This window comes from Pantherophis guttatus, chromosome 3 (assembly GCF_059756535.1).
Source record: "Pantherophis guttatus breed Tessera chromosome 3, ASM5975653v1, whole genome shotgun sequence".
NCBI lineage: Eukaryota > Metazoa > Chordata > Lepidosauria > Squamata > Colubridae > Pantherophis > Pantherophis guttatus.
Window position 1 is genome coordinate 198,616,236 of NC_142065.1, and position 18,477 is coordinate 198,634,712.

The following is an 18,477-nucleotide window of genomic DNA, read 5'->3' on the forward strand; positions in this document are numbered from 1 at the left end:
CTTTCGAACTGCTAGGTTGGCAGAAGCTGGGACAAGTAACGGGAGCTCACCCTGTTACGCGGCACTAGGGATTTGAAACGCTGAACTGCCGACCTTTTGATTGACAAGCTCAGCATCTTAACCACTGAGCCACCGCGTCCCTTATTATTTTACATATTAAAAAGCAGGCTTTTAGATCATATTTTTACATTCAAAACATATATGAAATGGCCAGAAGTTAAATGAATTCAATATTTACGCCTATGTTTTACTTCAGTATTGAGCAAGGTTTAGCTGGAGGTAACTGAAAGAATTATATTTCAAATTTTATTTACAGTCAAAAGGTCCAAAAGCAAATTACAAATAAATCTAAACTTGGCGTTAGATAAAACAGCTTAACAGGTAAAATCCAAATGAGGAAAAGTATGTAAAAAATTTACTTGCAGATAAAAATCCTAAAACTGCAGTGCCCAGATTTTTAACTATGGCTATAAAAATGGGACTTTTAGTAACAAATCAATGAGTTGCGGTTTTATTTATTAACTCTTTTACTTGTAAAAACGTTTTATCTAATACCAAGTTTAGATTATATTTGTAACTTGCTTTTGGGCCCTTAGGCCATAAATAAAATTGGAAGCATTATATAAAACCTGGATAAAATCCAATGTAATACATGCAGCATTCTTCTCATTCAAAGAAATGTTCAATTGTCTTTCTTTTTTTTCCTTGTTCCCTAAACCAGGGGTCTCCAACCCCAGGGCCGCAGACAGGCACTGGGCTGCCGCCCACCAGGAACTAGGCCGTGCGATGTACAACATCCAGGCAGCACATGAAACCACGCTTCCCGATCTGCGGAAAAACCACCCTCCACAGAACCAATCCCTGGCACTGGGAAGATTAGGGGCCGCTGTACTAAGCAATATTTATTTATTATTTATTATATTTCTATACTGCCTTTCTCCCGTAGGACTCAAGGCGGTGTACAGTCAAGAAAAATATAGATACACAAACATCATAAAATTGCTAATTAAAATTATCATTATAACATACTTTGGCCCAATTAAATAGAACCTAAAATTAGATAACATTTTAAAAACGTTCACATGTTCATATGTTTAGCCCTGCTTGTTGGAACATCAGGGTCTTGAGGGCACGGCGGAAAGCACGGAGATCAGGGATATTTTGTATCTCAGGGGGCAGTTCATTCCAAAGGGTTGGAGCCCTCACAGAGAAGGCCCTCCCCCTGGGAGTCGCCAGTCGGCATAATTTGACTGACAGTACCCTGAGTAGTCCCTCCCTGTGAGAACGAACTGGTCGGTGGGAGGCTATTGGTGGCAAAAGACCGTCTCGTAGGTACCCAGGTCCTAAGCCATGGAGCACTTTAAAGGTGATAACTAACACCTTGAATCGCACCCGGAAGAGTGCAGCTCGCTTAGGAGAGGTGTTATGTCCTCAGCTTTACACCCATTCATTCAGCAATTGTTCAAAATTATGGTGACGCTAAAAAAAATGGACACACTAGTCCTCAAGGTTCTGGCCATCACAGCAAACCACGGACATCTGATTAACATTTGTAACCTTCCCTGCCAGCTTTCCACAAGCAAAGTCAATGGGGAAGCTGGCAGGGAAGGTCTCATGTCACTTTGGTTAAGTCACTCTTGTTTTTTTCCTCACTACCAGTACTGCCCACTGGCCCTCCCAAGTCCTCACCTCCCTCCCCACACTCTCTTCATGGCATCACTGCACTCCTTTACTTGGAATTGCCATCTTTTCCTTCTTTAACAACCACTTATCCAGAGTTTTTGGCAGCCACCAGGACTGCCGAGACTGTCATCGCTACGTGATCCAAGTCACACGGCATCACATTTTACGACCACATTATTTAGTGTCAACAATCACAGTCCCAATCGCTGTCATAAGCCAAGGACCACCTGTATCCTTGATTCTGGAGCATATCTGGAGTGGTGCTATAGAGAAGAAAGTGAAAATATTTCACAGGTGGACAGGAAAAAAAGGATATAGGCGTAGACCTTAATAAATGAAAATGATACTCAACTTTCGTTAACAAGAGACAAAAGAAGCATTTAAATTAAGTGGGGGCCATGATTCTGCAGAGAGGGTTCAGGGTCATAAAATAGCTACTTAATTTAATAGAAGTTAACTTAATACAGAATAGAATAGAATTCTTTATTGGCCAAGTGTTATTGGACACAGAAGGAATTTGTCTTGGTGCATATGTTCTCAGTGTACATAAAAGAAAAGATACGTTCACCAAGAATCATAAGGTACAACACTTAATGATAGTCATAGGGAACAAATAAGCAATCAAATCATATTAGGAAACAGTCAATATAAATCGTAAGGATACCAGCAACAAGGTTACAGTCATGCAGTGGAAAAGGAACTATAATGCAATATTTAACTATTTTGACAAATTTTAAGGGAAAAAAATGGACAAAAAGTAAACTTACCACATATTTCTGCGTCCCAGGAGAGGTATAGTCTTGCTTTATTTCTAATTCGAGTACATTTCGTTTTCGATTAAATGCAAAACTGCCATAAAATTTGACCACACTGCTTTGATCTCTGCAAAAACTCAATAGGAAAAAAACCTGATCCCTTATATATTTTGCACTTAACTGCAATGCACAAGTTTTGCTTATTTAGGGTTTGAAAGGGTTGGTCTTCACCAATTAACAAGTCAACAATAATAGCAATAGCACTTATATACAGCTTCACAGTGCTGTTGTGTACCGAATCAGCATATTGCCCCAACAATCTGGCTCCTCATTTTACCAACCTTGGAAGGATGGAAAACTGAGCCAATCTTGAGCTGGTGAGATTCGAACTGCCCGAACTGCTGGCAGTTGGCAGTCAGTAGAATTAGCCTGCAATACTGCATTCTAACCACTGTGCCACCACAGCTCTTAATAATTCCAAATTATTAAAAGCCACTTTGCATGAAGACATCTTCTCATTTCAAATGCTTAGTTCTTGTATGAAATCTGAATCTGAACAGTCCAAATGTAGTTAATAAAGTTAGTTACATGTACAGGTAATCCTTGGTGAACAGCAGCAATTAGGACCAGAATGTCGGCTGCTAAGTGATGTGATTCCGAAGTGTGATATTATGTGACCATGGACGCTTAATGACAGTGATTCCAGCACTTCCAGTTGCCATATTATTATTTTTTAAAAAAAATCATACTATCATTAAGTGTGATGTCATGTGGTTACCATTTTTTTGATTCCCTGCCAGCTTCCTTATTGATTTGGATTGTGTGAAGCTGGCAGAACAGGTTGCAAATCACAATCACATGACTACATGATACTGTGATGTCATAACTGCAAGTGCCCAGATTGATCCACATGGTTACGGGGACACTGTGGCAGCTACAATGTCAAGTGCCTGTCATAAATCGCCTCATTCAGCTGCGTTGTAATTTGAACTATCGCTGAACGAATGGTTGTTAGTTGAAAACTACTTGAACTTGTGAGCAATTGCTAAAAAAAGGACTCCGTAAGCAAGGAGTAAATGGACCGAGATTGACAGAAATTCCACATTTTAATGATCAAAGAAGCTACTTTAGCAAAAACTATATACGGTAGCAAGAATGCTGTTGTATTTAATTTTGTGAACATCATTGTACTCACTAGGTAAAATCCCCAAGTAAGATATTAGAACCACCAAATAGATTTGCAAGTTTCAAGATCTGTACCAATCATTCTATGAAATTAACTTGCATAGTGATTTAAATTACTAGTATGCATTGCCACAAGTGCTTTGGTGTTATGGATAATGCCAAAAAGTAAACATTAATCTGAAATGAAGATTTACAAGAATCCTTGGGTAATATTTTCTTGAATTTTACTAGAGTTCCTCTGTTTTTGAGAGATATCATACTCCTTCCAGAATTCCACCACTACCATAAAACATTTAACCACAAAATAAAACCACAGCCAAAATGGGACTGGTCCTTGCAAAAAGAGATAACGATTTGAACACTATTACCAAAGATAGTTTTTCATATTTTAGGCTATTTGTTTAGATCTTAAGAACAGTTGTTTTTCACCCTCGTGTAAGTAGGCCAAAGCACAATGGAAAAGGATACACCCATTGCTTAATTAAAGGTTGAATGTCTTTGCCAGACACATTGGAAATGGATTTCAAAAACCCAGATGTAGACACCAGCATTTGACTCCACATATGAGATTGGAACTTCTGGGAAGAAGCAGTGCTAGCTAGACTCAACAATTTGTTGAAAACCTATGATGAAATTAAGATTCAGAAAATTGGTCAGTTTCATAAATCTAAACAGATATTTAACCTTGAGAAATGCAAATGACAATAATATAACTGTGCACCTTTTTAAAAAAGGGATATTCAAGAGTTTGGAAACTGAAGATCATATCTGATTCTTCAACATTGAACCAGACCAAAAACATTTGATTTAATTTAACTAATTAGTAATAATTAGTGGGAACGTTTTTCCTATATTTAATGGTTTCTTCCTTCTGTTCGTTTCTGCTTCCTGTCATTTAAAAAATAAACATCTGCAGTAAACTTTGATTCTTTTCCTTTGTGTTAGACTGCTTTTCAACATTCTACGAAGAACAAAGTGAAGCAGAGAGCACCAGAAACACCAGGTTTCAATATTTCATGAAAACAAAGTTGCTTTACTTTTTGAACTAAGCATATCATGTGAATTCAGCTATTGTAAATTATATTTTATGGTTTAATGTTGTGAAAATACAGCCGGTAAGCTTATTGAACTTGGAGTTCAATTGAACATTTGCTCAAGATACAAATGAAATCAAAGCTTCAAACCACATCTATTGCATACAATCTCATTATACCTGCAACTACTTCTTGACCTAAAGATGATTCTGAAGACAGATTAATGCCAAAATGCATCCTGTTTACAAATCAAATATAAATAGTGACATGCTGGATCAGCCTAATGGGAATGTTCCAGCAGCAGCAAACTTCCTGCCTCTGACAACACACAAGAACTCTCCCTAATTGTTTATCACAATTTCTCATATCTAGATTAATGCAGTCTGTATTCCAGAATTCCTTTTAGTACATCACTGTTTATACATTGTGTCCAATATAAAATGAGAAAAAAAACACGCTTCTAAAAGCCTTCAATTTATTTTAAAACTGTTTCCATGGGAAAATAGAATAGACTCCGTTGTTTACATCAACAAGGAGCACAACGGTTTTGTAAGAGACGATCTGAGTCCAGGCTTTGCTATTGTAGACCGAAAGGGAAAATTTGGATGTGTGTACAAAACAATTCAAGCTGCTAGGGACTGATTAAAAGGGCAATCATGTAAAAAAAATAAATAATGTCCATGGTATCTAGATTCAGAGAAAGATGTCAAGGCAACAGAATGCAGATGCTGGGCTAGTGACCTGACTATTTCATCTATAAGAAATAGAACAACTATTCAAACAAATGTCAATATGGCAAGTATTTTTCAGGATTTAAGTTTTCTCCTGAGCAAACATTATAAAATGACAAAGCTTGTTCTCCCACAGCCAGTTCCCAAAGACAGATTAACCATTCTTCTTAGTCAGCTATATTAACCAATTTCAAACCCTGCTTACGGGTCTTATTTAAGTAAACAATCTCAATGTTTTCTTGACGGATAGTTAATGTGTCATAATCTCTCAGCATTAATGGGGAGAATACAGGGGTGGGCTTCAAAAATTTTAGCAAGGGGTTCTCTGCCCAGTTGCTGGGTGGACGTGGCCATGGTGGGCGTAGCCTTTCCTGCACCATGGCGGGGTGGGGGTTTGCCCTCCCGGGGCTCCCTGGGAGTATGTTTGTGTAGAATGGAAACAATTTTATAAATTACAAAGAACTGAAATCAATCAGTTTAGCCCTTCATAAGTAGAAAAGAAACAAAAACCAATTTTAAAGGAATTAAATATATTTCAATAGAAGATCCAAATACTTACTTGTAACATAAACTCCATGCTTATTCTGTTTTCTATCAGTCTCATAACTAGGTGGGCCTTGCATTGAAACATGGTATAATATTCCCAGGATAACGTGTGAGGATGTTTTATAGAAAAGTGTAAATGTGATGCAGGGCTGGAAAATTAAAGCAGGATAATTTTTCATTCATGGTGAATTTTATACGAAAAATATATTGAAGCTGAGACTACAACAGAAATAAAAAGGCAGCTATTTTCTACTAATTCATGAATTACATAGTATTAACTATAAACATCTAGACTATTAAAAACAGAATTCATGTTATTGCAAATTTTATTCATTTCTGAAGAATTTCTGAGGTAAATGTAGGATGTAAAATTAAAATCAAAATAATAAAAGATTCACATCTGTTTCGGAAAAACCAGTAATTTGCTTTTACGTGAATATTACCAGCATAATGATATAGGAGTAGTTTTTAAAAGTGCATTGTTATTTCTCATTATAATCATGCTAAAAATAATGGCTATTCCATCATAATTCATTTCCAAGTATGTGAATTTTATGGAAAGTAACATTTGGAAAAAGTATTCTACTCAAGAAGACAGGAATTGTTAAGATCACTGTCTAAAACCATTTCAGAGATAGCAATCCTATTGCTGACTTTTACAGCAGTATATAAACAAATCACTAGAATTGTAAAATGTTTAAAACAGCTAGAACAAAAAAGACCAAAGACATAATATACATCAAATGTATAAGTAGCCTTTAAATCTCGAATCTGATTCTCTGACAAGGGTACTAAAGGACATCAACAATTTTCAGAGGGGTAACCATGTTAATATTTTTCAACTAAAATATGAAGCATCTTGTGGAAGCATAAAAATTAAGAAATTATAGAATAAGCCTTTGTGGATCACAAGCTTATATCTTGAACTAAAATATAACTTAAAAGATACTTACAAAAACTTTGCCTTAAGCATTACAAGACCCTTGTTTACTTGCTACAAAACAACACATTCAACTTTCCCCTAATGCTCTAATTAATAAAATAATATTAATAGTTATAAAATAAGTCAAATGCTATTTTCATTTTACCGCTGAACCTGTTTCTTTTCACTGGAAAGATTTTTGAACATATATTCAGTTAATACAGTACAATACAATATAATACAATTTCTCTCTCTCTCTCTCTCTCTCTCTCTCTCTCTCTCACACACACACACACACACACACACACACACACACACACACAATAGAGATGTTTGCCGAATAGGTCCTTCATAAGGACTTGCTAATAGAAATAATGTAAGCCTACGGTCAATTTCTCATTACTATTCTAAAAGGCATATATTAATTGCCCTGTAACTCTATCCATTTTTTTCTAAACGTACTTGTCCTTTTCTTTCCCTCCACCAAAGATTGGATGCAGTAAGACGCCACCAGTCTTTAATTCGTACGCCACTATTTTGTCTAGTTCCTGAAATGCAAAACATATTATATTCTTGAGCATGTAGTCACAGTAGTTTTAAAAAATACCTCTCTGCCGATCAGGCAACTCAGCTGGGATGGTCAGAGACTTTTCAAAGCATTTTTTTTTACCACCTCTTTGGCCAAGAAGTTGCAGAAAAAAATGCTTTGAAAAGCCTCTGATGATCCCAGCTGAGCCGCGCGATCATCAGAGGCTTTTTTTTTTAACTTTTAAAAGCATTTTTTCATCCGAAGAGGTTGTAGAAAAAATTGCTTTTAAAAGTAAAAAAAAAAAGCCTCTGATGATCGTGCGGCTCAGCTGGGCACGGGGAGGGGGGGCAGGGATTTTTGCTACCGGTTCTCTGAACCACCCGCCGCCATCGCTACCGGATTGGGCGATCCGGTCCGAACCGGGAGCATATCACCCCTGCCTTAACCCAATTGAAAATCTATGGAGCAGACTAAAGAAACTTGTTAGCCAGAAGCGACCCAGCAATAAAACCCAGTTAATAGACGCAATCATTCAATCTTGGTTTCACATTATAACAGCTGCAGAACTAAGACTTGGTTCACTCCATGGGAAGAGGTTGTAAGGCTGTAATTCATGCTAAACGTTACCCAACTAAGTATTAACTGACATGGTGATCATTTTTGTATATCTCGTTTTTTCTATATTGATAATTTTTGTATATCTCATTTTTTCTATGTGTTTCGCTTTTCTTCTTTATACTTTAACTGCTATTCTAATAGCAAATCTTTCATAAAAGTTATTGCATTAAATTCTTGATTAAATTATCTTTCCATTGATATATAATTTTATGGTATTACTCCAAAAAAAGTGGTGTTATTAGCTAGTTTTAGAAAATAGACTTTTCCCAAAAGGTTTCCACAATTTTGGCCACTACTGTACATAGCCCATCATAGGATTGCTGCCTTCCCTCCGCCCCCACTAAGTATGTTATTCCTAACAGTCAAAGTGAATTGCTGTTTGAAACTACAGAATACTGGATTCCACAACTAGGATGTTGAGTCTCCAAGCATCTGAAGATCTTCCAGATCAGGAATGGCTGAATTAGACATTTTCTTGTTAGAAAAATACAGAGTTCTCTAAAACGTGAGCCCAATTGTGACTCAATAGATCAGATATGTTGTTTCTGACAGCAGGAGGAAGTTCACATAATTGAACACCCCTCTAGATATAAATTCCTTCCATATTAAATATTTTTTTAAAAAAAATCAAAGGGAAGATTAACATAGAATTGTTCTTCCTAACGTTCTAGCAGCTATCTTGTCACAATCAAAATCATGCCAAGCACTTTCATGTTCTGAGTCTTGTGGATTTTTCTTTAAAGTGATTTACTTAATACTTTGTTGGTCATACTAATTAGGTACCCAAACACAACAAAATGTTGTGTGGAAATGTATAATTAGAGTTAAGTTAATATTTCAGAAAGTTGTGTATTTGATTCATGGACCACCCAAGCTTTTAATCCACATTGTTTTACATAATAGTTCCAAAATTAGCACATACTGTACATTTTATTTGTATCTTGGTTTATGTCCCTCTACTTGTGATAACTTTGCTTTAAAGATATGAAGAACACTAGCAGCTTTGCTGAATTTACCCTCAGGAGATTTAGAGATGCTTCCAAAAGTTCTATCCATCTGGATGTATTTACCTCCTTAATCCAGTGTCGATATTCATTAACACCAAAGGTTTTCTTCATCCAAAGTCCATAAATATAGCCAGAGATTCCCTTTAATACCCACTCATCTGACCTGCAAGTAAAAAATGAAAATGACAAAATGTCTCTTGATTCAGAGTAATCTAAAACTGCTCCTTATTGATACTTTGCTAATGCAAATATTTTCACAGATGAAAACATTAAGAGTTAGTCTCCAGTCTCCCTCCTCTGTGAGTTCTGCAGGCAATGTCTTCTTTGTCTGATTCTTCCCTCCCCCTTACACAGCAGAGAAAATGGAGAAGGGATTTCAAGAGAGTAGCTATTTGCACAGCATATGCACAGCTCTCAGCTTTGGGCTGCCAGGGTGATCATGCTGAGGTTGCAAAGGTCATAAATAGTTGTAAATTGGCTGTAAAGTAATTTTTTCAATAGCATAAATTTGACTGGTTGCTGAACAAGTGGTTGGTAAGTGAGAACTACCTGTACATCAAGGCAATCTGAACTGGTATTGATGAATTTATGAAACGGATAATATGATAAATAGCTCCATAAAAACATTAGCCTAGTATAGAATAATTGAATAAACCTGCTCTGAATTATTAGCAAAAAGACCAAAAATAAAACAACCAACATAAAAAATGTTTTTATATAAATTTTTATGGTGTGAGTACACTTGGAAACTGGTGTACTTTCAGTTATACATGTTGACTTCCATTACTGACCACTTGGTGCTTCAGTGAACACAACCACAAAATTACAACCAGTTCTCAAAAGTTTCAACCATGTGCGGCATCCCAGGGGTTACATGATCACGATTTGGGCATTTGCCAACTAGTTTGTACTGTCCCACAGTCACATGATTGTCATTTGTGACCTTTGCAGCCATCTTCCAACACGCAAACTCAATGGAGAAGCTGGCAAAAGTTGCTGGCACGTGACGCTATGTTTAACAACTCATGGTGATAACACTTCACGGCTGCAGCCAGAATTGATGTTGTAAATTGGGCAGTTACGTGACTCTTCACCTTACCACAACATTGCTTACTGATGAAGCTGCCAATCCCAACTGCAGTCAGTAAATGAGGACCTGTACTTTCAATTTATCCTTTCAGAAATGCTTTCCGTTTCTGCTAATTTACCAGCCATGTTTTGAGGTGCTCGTTGAGTATTTATTTGTTGGGGACTTTATTCATTCAAAATGTGTTCCATGATAAGGCAAGAAATGTCTAAGTAAATTCAGCAGAGCTATCAATCATGGCTTTCAGAATTATTCGTGAAACCCATGACCAATCTCCTTTATGTTTAGCATTAGAGCTGCGGTGGCGCAGTGGTTAGAGCGCAGTACTGCAGGTTATTTCTGCTGACTGCTGGCTGCCTACAATTTGGCAGTTCAGATCTCACCAGGCTCAAGGTTGACTCAGCCTTCCATCCTTCCAAGGTGGGTAAAATGAGGCCCCAAATTGTTGAGGGCAATATGCTGACTTGCAAACCGCTTAGAGAGGGCTGTAAAGCACTGTAAAGCGGTATATAAGTCTAAGTGCTATTGCTATTATGCTAATCCTTCACATACTCAAATGCAAAATTCTTTTTCCGAGGTATCCATTTACTCACCAAGACATTCTAGATATAAAGCAGCCGAAGAACTGCTGGGCTAGGGCTTCAGCCAAGCACCTCCTGGTTAGCGGAGTCTCATCTATTATCATGGCACTGTGCAAAAGGTTCGTGCTAATTTAAAAACATCAAATAAATATCAAATGGGGGGAAATTAGAAAAGCAAGCAGAGTTTTTTATATAAATATAAACAAACTATTTTATTAATGGCTTTACATAATTAATAGCAGAGATATATAATTGATATCCAGGTACTTCTTACAAAAACTTAGCTGTTTACATACTGCTGCTGGGACCATCCCAACTCTCAAACTTTTCTAGATGGACCCCTGGAACATGATCTGTTGGACTTCATAGGGAAATCAGACTCTATCTGGAGGCCAACGGAGGAGAATATTTGTAGCCCAGGTTTCAAATGAGAGGTCCTTGGTACTTTCTCAGCTTGGCTGTTTTCCTGCTGATGTTTTATTATTCAAATTAGGGTAATATTGCACTGATGATGTTACCTAGTTGGGTAATGAAACGTCTACGAGAAAGCAACCAAGCTCAAAGAGCACCAAGGACCCCTCTTTCTGAAGAAGGCAAGTTAAGACAGATAACAGTACTTTATAGATAATCAAGACAAGAGCTGTGGAGGGGTGGTGCAGCGGTTAGAATGCAGTACCGCAGACTACTTCTGCTGACTGACTGCAGTTCGATTCTCACTGGCTCAAGGTGACTCAGTTTTCCCTCCTTCCAAAGTTGTAAAATGAGGACCCAGATTGTTGGGGGCAATATGCTGACTCTGCAAACTGCTTAGAGAGGGCTGTAAAGCATTGTGAAGCGGTATATAAGTCTAAGTTGTATTGCTATTGCTATCAGTAGCACCTTAAACTTGACCTGGAAACCTAACTGGCAACCAATTTGTTCCAAAACTCTTTACAACCGGAGGTTATTTTACTGAATCAACTAATGTTGACTAGCAAGTAAATAGCTGCATTCAGTGTCACCTGCAGTTTTAAAGTCATCTTTAAGGACAGCCCAACTGAAACAAACCATGACAATTTTTGTTCAGATCAGCTTAGGGTTGCAATGGGTTACTGTTATAATGAATACTAACCTAAAAATGCTCATAGAAGCATACGCAGCTACTTCAACATACGCCTCATCTACAAAAACTGTTTTGAAGCAGGAGTAAGGGTAACGACAAGTAAGTATCTCTTCATAGAATTCGAATACTTCATGGAGATACGACGTAGTATGTTTGAGCAGGGGAAGAAGTTGGGGTAAACAAAAATGGGTGACCTAGAAAAAATAATAGAAAGAACCGAACATGTAACTGAATAATTAGATGGCAATTAGCGCAAGAATGGGAATAACTTTTAACTCAGCAATGTTTGGTATGTCCTACTGAATATAGTATTAAAGTACTTTAGAAAGCCAGTGAAAGGACATTAAATGATAGCCCTCAATGAATGGTCTTGGCAAACAAGTTGCATATAGTAAAACGTAACACTAATGCTGGGAAATTGTATGGAATCAGGTAAATAAAAATTAATGAAATTTTACTGTTTTCTGCAAAAACAGAAAAGGATGAAGGCAAGTAGAAATTTTAGAAAATAGACAGTGGATGTGGGTAGAGGAGGGAGGAACACTTAGATTGGACTTCCAAGAAATAAATATAGATGGAGACTTAAGAGAGGAATCGGGGAGGCACGTCAAAAAAAAAAAAAGCATAGCAATTGAAACATCGAGGCGGGCAAGAGACGATGGGTAGATGTTTGACATGCTCTTCCGCTTTCCTCTCAGATATGATGGCTGGATGATTCCATCTTTTTATCATTGCTTTGAGTTGTCTCTTTCTCTCTCTCCCTCTCTACTTTCCCCCCCCCCCTCTTTTTTTTAGGCAGGTGACATGATTAGAAGTAAGACAGGAAAGAAAGAAAAAGACTTAATATAGGGTGACATGATTAAAAGCTAGAATAAGTGATAGAAATGAAGGATATATCAATGTAGCCGAGGTGGTGCAGCCGAGCCGAGGTGGCGCGGTGATTAGAGTGCAGTACTGCAGCTACTTCAGCTGACTGCTAGTTCAACAGATCAGCGGATGAAATCTCATCAGGCTCAAGGTTGACTCAGCCTTCCATCCTTCCGAGGTGGGTAAAATGAGGGCCCAGATTGTTGGGGGCAATATGCTATTTAGTATACTGTCTTTGGTGTAAGTCACCCAGAGTCCTCGGAGAGTGGGCGGCATAGAAATATGACTAATAAAATAAAATAAATAAAATGTGTACATTTTTGATAAAATGAAAATAATGAGAAATAGGTGGAACACTTGAATAATGATAGATTGTAATCTAATATAGATGTGTATTATTAGAAATACGTAAGTTCATTGAATGTAATAATAATGTTTAATCTGTTTTATCTGTATTGGAATGCATGGCGCCCAGGTGCCACACTGTTCACGCATTGATTTGACATTTTTATAAAAAATAAAGAACTTTTTTGAAAAAGAAATTTGTTATCAATTTGTTTTCCGTTTTTATTCAACCCTGGCTTTGAAAATTAAGAGTTGCCAACAATATGTACTGTATTAAAACTAATTCTCTTAAAATTTGTCTATGAATAATACAACAAAAATGGTATCCCAAACATTAACATTAACACTAACACAAGTCTACTTCAATATTAAATCAAATAAACTGGTCCAAGTGCATTACCTCGTGCATGTATGGATCGACAAGAATTTCAAATGGTCCAATAGCCAAAGAGATGTTAGAGGCAGCAGTGGGTATTGGCAGCGTATAATGGAAAGTCTTCTTTCTCATATCATGAGTGTACACAGTTTCCACTAAATCGCCATTTGAGACTGCCACCATCGTGGCATCGACGGTATATTCCAGTTTCCATGTGCAGAGTTCTGAATACGAATCAACGCAAGGAAACCAGAACCTAGAGAGAAAGTTGAAAAAAATAGAAATAATTAATCTTTGCACAATAAAGAAAAGCCATGGTTTTATTAATAGATGCCGTGAAATCATCAAAGTCCACAGCTAAGTAATAGTATAATTAAGGTAAAAGTAAAGGCTCCCCTCGCACATATGTGCTAGTTGAGAAATGCACACACCAGGAGTATTACTTCTACCAGGAGAATAAGACTGCCCAAATCTCACCTTGTAGAATTTTGATAACCACAAGAAAAAACATGGGCGCCTCTTTCCGCCAAGCTGCCTTCCACATTAGGTACCACAAAATTCAGACCTCCTTTTGGCTGATCCAAAGAAAAGTTGATGTGTATCTTTAACACTTTTAATTCTGTAGCAACAACAACAAAAAAATTGACCACTGCTTTAAAATGTATATATATATATATTCATCATTGTTTTTAAGAGAATTCTGCATTAACATATTTGGAAAGAGAAAAATAGGATACTGAATGTAGGAATCCTAACTAAATCCTAACTCTATACAGGTAGTCCTCATCTTACAATCATTCATTTAGCGATCATTCAAAGTTTTAAATTGGGGCCAAATTAATATATATCTTTTTAATTGTTTTTAATGTTTGTATTGTATGTTTTTTATTTGGCTGTACACCACCCTGAGTCCCTCGGGAGAAGGTGCGGTATATAAATTCGAAATAAAATAAATAAAAATTAAAAAAAAGTTATAACGGTACTGAAAAAAGGAAAAACATGCTGGTTGCCAGGCACCGGGATTTTCATCACGTGATTGTGGGGATGCAACCATTTGTTTAGTGACTGTTCAAAGTTACAACAGCACTGAAAAGAGGGACTGATGACCAGTTTTCACACTTACAACCGCTACAGTATCCCCATGGTCACCTGATCAAAATTCACGCTTGGCAACTGGCATGTATTTATGACAGTTGCACTGTCCTGGGGTCATGTGATCACCATTTCTAACCTACCCAGCCAGCTTCCAACAAGCAAAGTCAATGGAGGAAGCCGGATTCACTTAACAACTGCATGGATCACTTAACACCTGCAGTGATTCGCTTAACAACTGCGGCAAATAAGATCGTAATTGGGGAAAATCTCACTTAACCATAGAAACGTTGGGCTCAATTGTGGTCATAAATCAAGGGCTACCTGTGGTCACCTGGGTTGAGAGTTGGGTAGCTATAGAAATTAAAGGAAGAAATAAATCTAAGTAAATAAAACAAATTTAAGCCGCCCTGAGTCTCTGGAGAAGGGCGGCATATAAATCAACTTTTTTTTAAAAAAATATTTATTTCACAAATCTGTAGACCTTGTACTGTACCATCAGCATGCTTCCAAAGCTCTGATGGCACTTTAATACACAACTCTCCATTTCCAGCATCTGGATCCACAGCACTGACTGCAGCAGCATAGGCATTGGAAAAGTAGTTGAGATTTCGTCTGCAAGGTGAATGAGTAAATCATTTCAAGTTTCAGCAAAAACTGGATTAAGAAAAGACAATCCACACTTTGAAAGCAGCTCCTCCCCAAAATAACAAAACAATATTCCAAAGTAATAAATCCTCCAGCAATTACTATATTTCAAAAACGACACATTCTTCTAACACCCTGGAAAAGACATTCAATAACCACAGAACATGTGAAGTGTTTTAAGAAAACCCGGACAAAACCATCACATATTGTATATTCTCATAATATGGATTCAGCACATGGAGCAAGGCCTGCCATCTGTCCGTCTGTCCATCCATCCATCTGACTTACAGATATTCAATCAAAATTCACTATAAAACATTAAAATTAATAAGGATCATAAATTTAAAATAAAAATAAAACTAACCAGTATGGAAAGGAAGGGAGCAAAGTTTGCACAGAAAGGAAATGGGGTGTTGTCTAACTATTAGCCACCTCCAAAGTGCAACACACCCCCATTGGGACCCCAGACTAGACGGCAGAACCACGTTTTCAAGGTCTTTCGGAAGGTCAAAAGGTTAGGTATGGATATCACTTTGGCAGGCATGATGTTCCAGAGGGTGGGAGCCACTGCAGAAAAGGCTCTTCTTCTGGACCCAGCCAGCTGGAAAGAACTAATCCCATCAAGGTAAGCTGGTTTCTCAGGTGGCCTGGATCCATGCCATGCAGTGCTTTCAAGGTGATAATCAACACTTTGAATTCAACCTGGAATTTTTATTTTTATTTATTTATTTGTATCTCACCTTTATTATTTGTACAAATACCTCAAGGCAGCAAACATATCCATCACATCTTCCTCCTCCTATTTTTCCCCACAATCTTGTGAGGTGGGTTGAACTGAGAGAGAATGACTGACCCAAAGTCACCCAGCTGGCTTTCATGGTTAAGTGAGCAGAACTAATCTTTTAAATTCTTCATTATTCTTTTTGTTTTTGTTGCTTATTTTCATCTTGCCTTTTCTCCTCAAAAAAACATAAACTCTCAGCAGCCTCACACGCTATGAAGGATTTGGGAACTGCAGTTCTAAGCTATCTGGAGGACAAAAGATTCCTCCACTTTGTATTCATTCAGAACAGTTTATTTTAGCTACCGTATTTTTCAGAATGTAAGACGCATCTTTTTCCCCATAAAAAGAGGGTGAAAATCTGGGTGCGTTTTATACTCCGAATGTAGCCCTGCCCAGCTTCTCAAACAGAGGTTTCAGAGGCTGAAAAAAGCATCAGAAAAAAAGCTTCAGAAAAGAAGACCCAAACAGAACTTCAGATGCTTTTATTCTGAAGCTGTTTCAAAGGCTTTCAGAGGCAGGAAAAAGTTTTTTCTGAAACAAAGTTTCAAAAGCAGGAAAAAAAGCAAAAAAAAAAAAAAAGCAAGGTACAGAGCTCACAACCAAGGAACCTGTTGCTAAAATTCAACTCTGGGAATAGCTGATTGGGGTATTCTGGGAGGCAGATCCACCTGCCAATAGGCTTTTTTCTTATTTTCCTCCCCAAAAACTAAGGTGCGTCTTATACTCCGAAAAATACAGTAGGCAGAAATTAATAATAACACAACTACTAAAATTGGGAAATCCTATTAATTTTTTTTCTATAATTTTTAATATTTGTACTACAAGATGACCTGAAGCATAATGACTAAAAGGTCCAATTAATGCTTCCTCTATGAATGAACTGCACACAATGAACACTAGGAACAAAAGTATTAGAGACCTTGAATTTAATTTAATGAATTCAGTGATGCTGTTTCAACATTCTTAAAATATGATACAGTACAAGAAGTTTCTATTGGTAGTTATTACTACCAAACAACTGCATTCCAAAACATCTCTATTTGAAAGGCATCTGTAGTTGTGAAATCCAATTTATATTCTGCCGTGAAAATCACTGATAATGACTGCAAGGACATTAATCAGTGTGACCTGTTACTTACTGTTTTGACTCACTGTGACAAACTTCCAGTGTTGGATCGTTATATATAAAAGCTGCTTCCAAATCATTGACTCTAACTCTATATATCCTGCATTGCTTACTGTTCAGTTTAATTCTATTCAGGTTTGCAACTGTTGGAAATATTGTCAGCTCCACATAGCCCTACAAAAAAAGAAAAAGAAACCGCAATGTCAGATATACGTTATTATAATCAAAGTTGTTTGCTTTTTATAAAACCAAGATGTGCACAAATGAGTCTGTGCAAGGAACAGCTGGCTTAGATTGATCCGAATCCAAACAAAATTTATGACAGTTATGCAATGCTGATACATTTGCATCTGAGGTAAAATAGAGGAGGGAGGGATAAGAAGATATTAGGAAAATTGAGGTCAGGTAGAAGCAAGAGAGAATTTCAGTCTTCCCCCGACTTGCTCTGCCTATTCACCCTGGCATCCCTCTGAATTTTGTTTCATACCTAAAACTCAATCAAACTTTTCTGGATTTTCTTTCTTTTGTACTATAGGTGATCCAAAACCGTTGGTAGAACTTCTAGAATGCAATGCTTTGCTTCCGGGTCAAAGCCCAGAATTAATAAATTCAGTAGATTTATTGTTCTAAATCCTCTAATATTTTAAAAGATTTGTATGCCGCCCATCTAAAACTCTTGGAAACACAATTAAATCACTAAACCACAAAAATGTGAATGCTCATTGTATGGGATTTGTAAATGACACCTTATAGCCTAGCATGATTTCTGAATCAGCTAATTGTGATTAAGAAAAACCATTAATGTACCACATGTGGAGCCAGTATAGCTATCTACCCACAGTATATGCCATAAGACATTAATTTAGAGATGTTTCCCTTTGACCTGTTTTTTAACTGAGCCTATCTGAGATGAAGAAACTAAATTGCTCTCAACAGTGAGGAAGGAAGGAAGGAAGGAAGGAAGGAAGGAAGGAAGGCAGGGAGGGTGGGTGGGTTTGGTATCCATTAGTAACCTATAGTCCTTTCTTGTTAACATAGTACTTACAACAACAGATTTTCTCTGAAAATTTATGCTGTTGATGCAAATCACCTGATGGGTTGTGCTGGGAAAAAAAGAAAATTCAAAATAAATAGAGATTTTGATAAATCTAGGTTTACAGACATACATAACATTTGGTAATAAAGACAAATTCCTAGCTCATCTTTTTGGGTGCACTGTACATAATCTAATATTTTAGGTGACCGGTAAAACATTTCCTTGGAATGTTTCAATTCAAGAGTGGCTGTGGCTAAGTCTAGACAAAAAGTGCTTTCATTATGCCTTATTTCACATTTAATGAAAGAGATATATACTATGTGTAAATGTAAAACACATTCAGCACTAACAGTATAAACCTACTGAAATTTTATTTTCATTCTCTAAAAACAGTTCAGAAATGTATGTTTCTTAATATATGTT

At 37.0% G+C, this 18,477-nt stretch overlaps 1 protein-coding gene across 4 annotated transcripts in view; it reads right to left on the reverse strand.

Annotated features, from left to right (window-relative positions):
- Nucleotides 1-18,477, reverse strand: part of TAF2 (TATA-box binding protein associated factor 2) — a 66,335-nt gene that overhangs the window by 45,434 nt on the left and 2,424 nt on the right. The window contains exons 2-13 of one of the 4 annotated variants that reach the window (XM_087890881.1): nucleotides 18,064-18,121; nucleotides 17,032-17,192; nucleotides 14,957-15,075; nucleotides 13,846-13,987; nucleotides 13,393-13,624; nucleotides 11,790-11,974; nucleotides 10,691-10,804; nucleotides 9,074-9,173; nucleotides 7,319-7,404; nucleotides 5,948-6,083; nucleotides 4,092-4,246; nucleotides 2,451-2,565 (exon numbers count right to left, since the gene is read on the reverse strand). In XM_087890881.1, the coding sequence (XP_087747007.1) occupies nucleotides 2,451-2,565; nucleotides 4,092-4,246; nucleotides 5,948-6,083; nucleotides 7,319-7,404; nucleotides 9,074-9,173; nucleotides 10,691-10,804; nucleotides 11,790-11,974; nucleotides 13,393-13,551 (1,050 nt within the window). In that variant the 5' untranslated portion in view covers nucleotides 13,552-13,624; nucleotides 13,846-13,987; nucleotides 14,957-15,075; nucleotides 17,032-17,192; nucleotides 18,064-18,121. Of the gene's footprint in view, nucleotides 1-2,450; nucleotides 2,566-4,091; nucleotides 4,247-5,947; nucleotides 6,084-7,318; nucleotides 7,405-9,073; nucleotides 9,174-10,690; nucleotides 10,805-11,789; nucleotides 11,975-13,392; nucleotides 13,625-13,845; nucleotides 13,988-14,944; nucleotides 15,076-17,031; nucleotides 17,193-18,063; nucleotides 18,122-18,477 lie in introns of all 4 variants that reach the window. The other 3 variants (XM_034422230.3, XM_087890880.1, XM_087890879.1) reach the window with 3 other exon arrangements.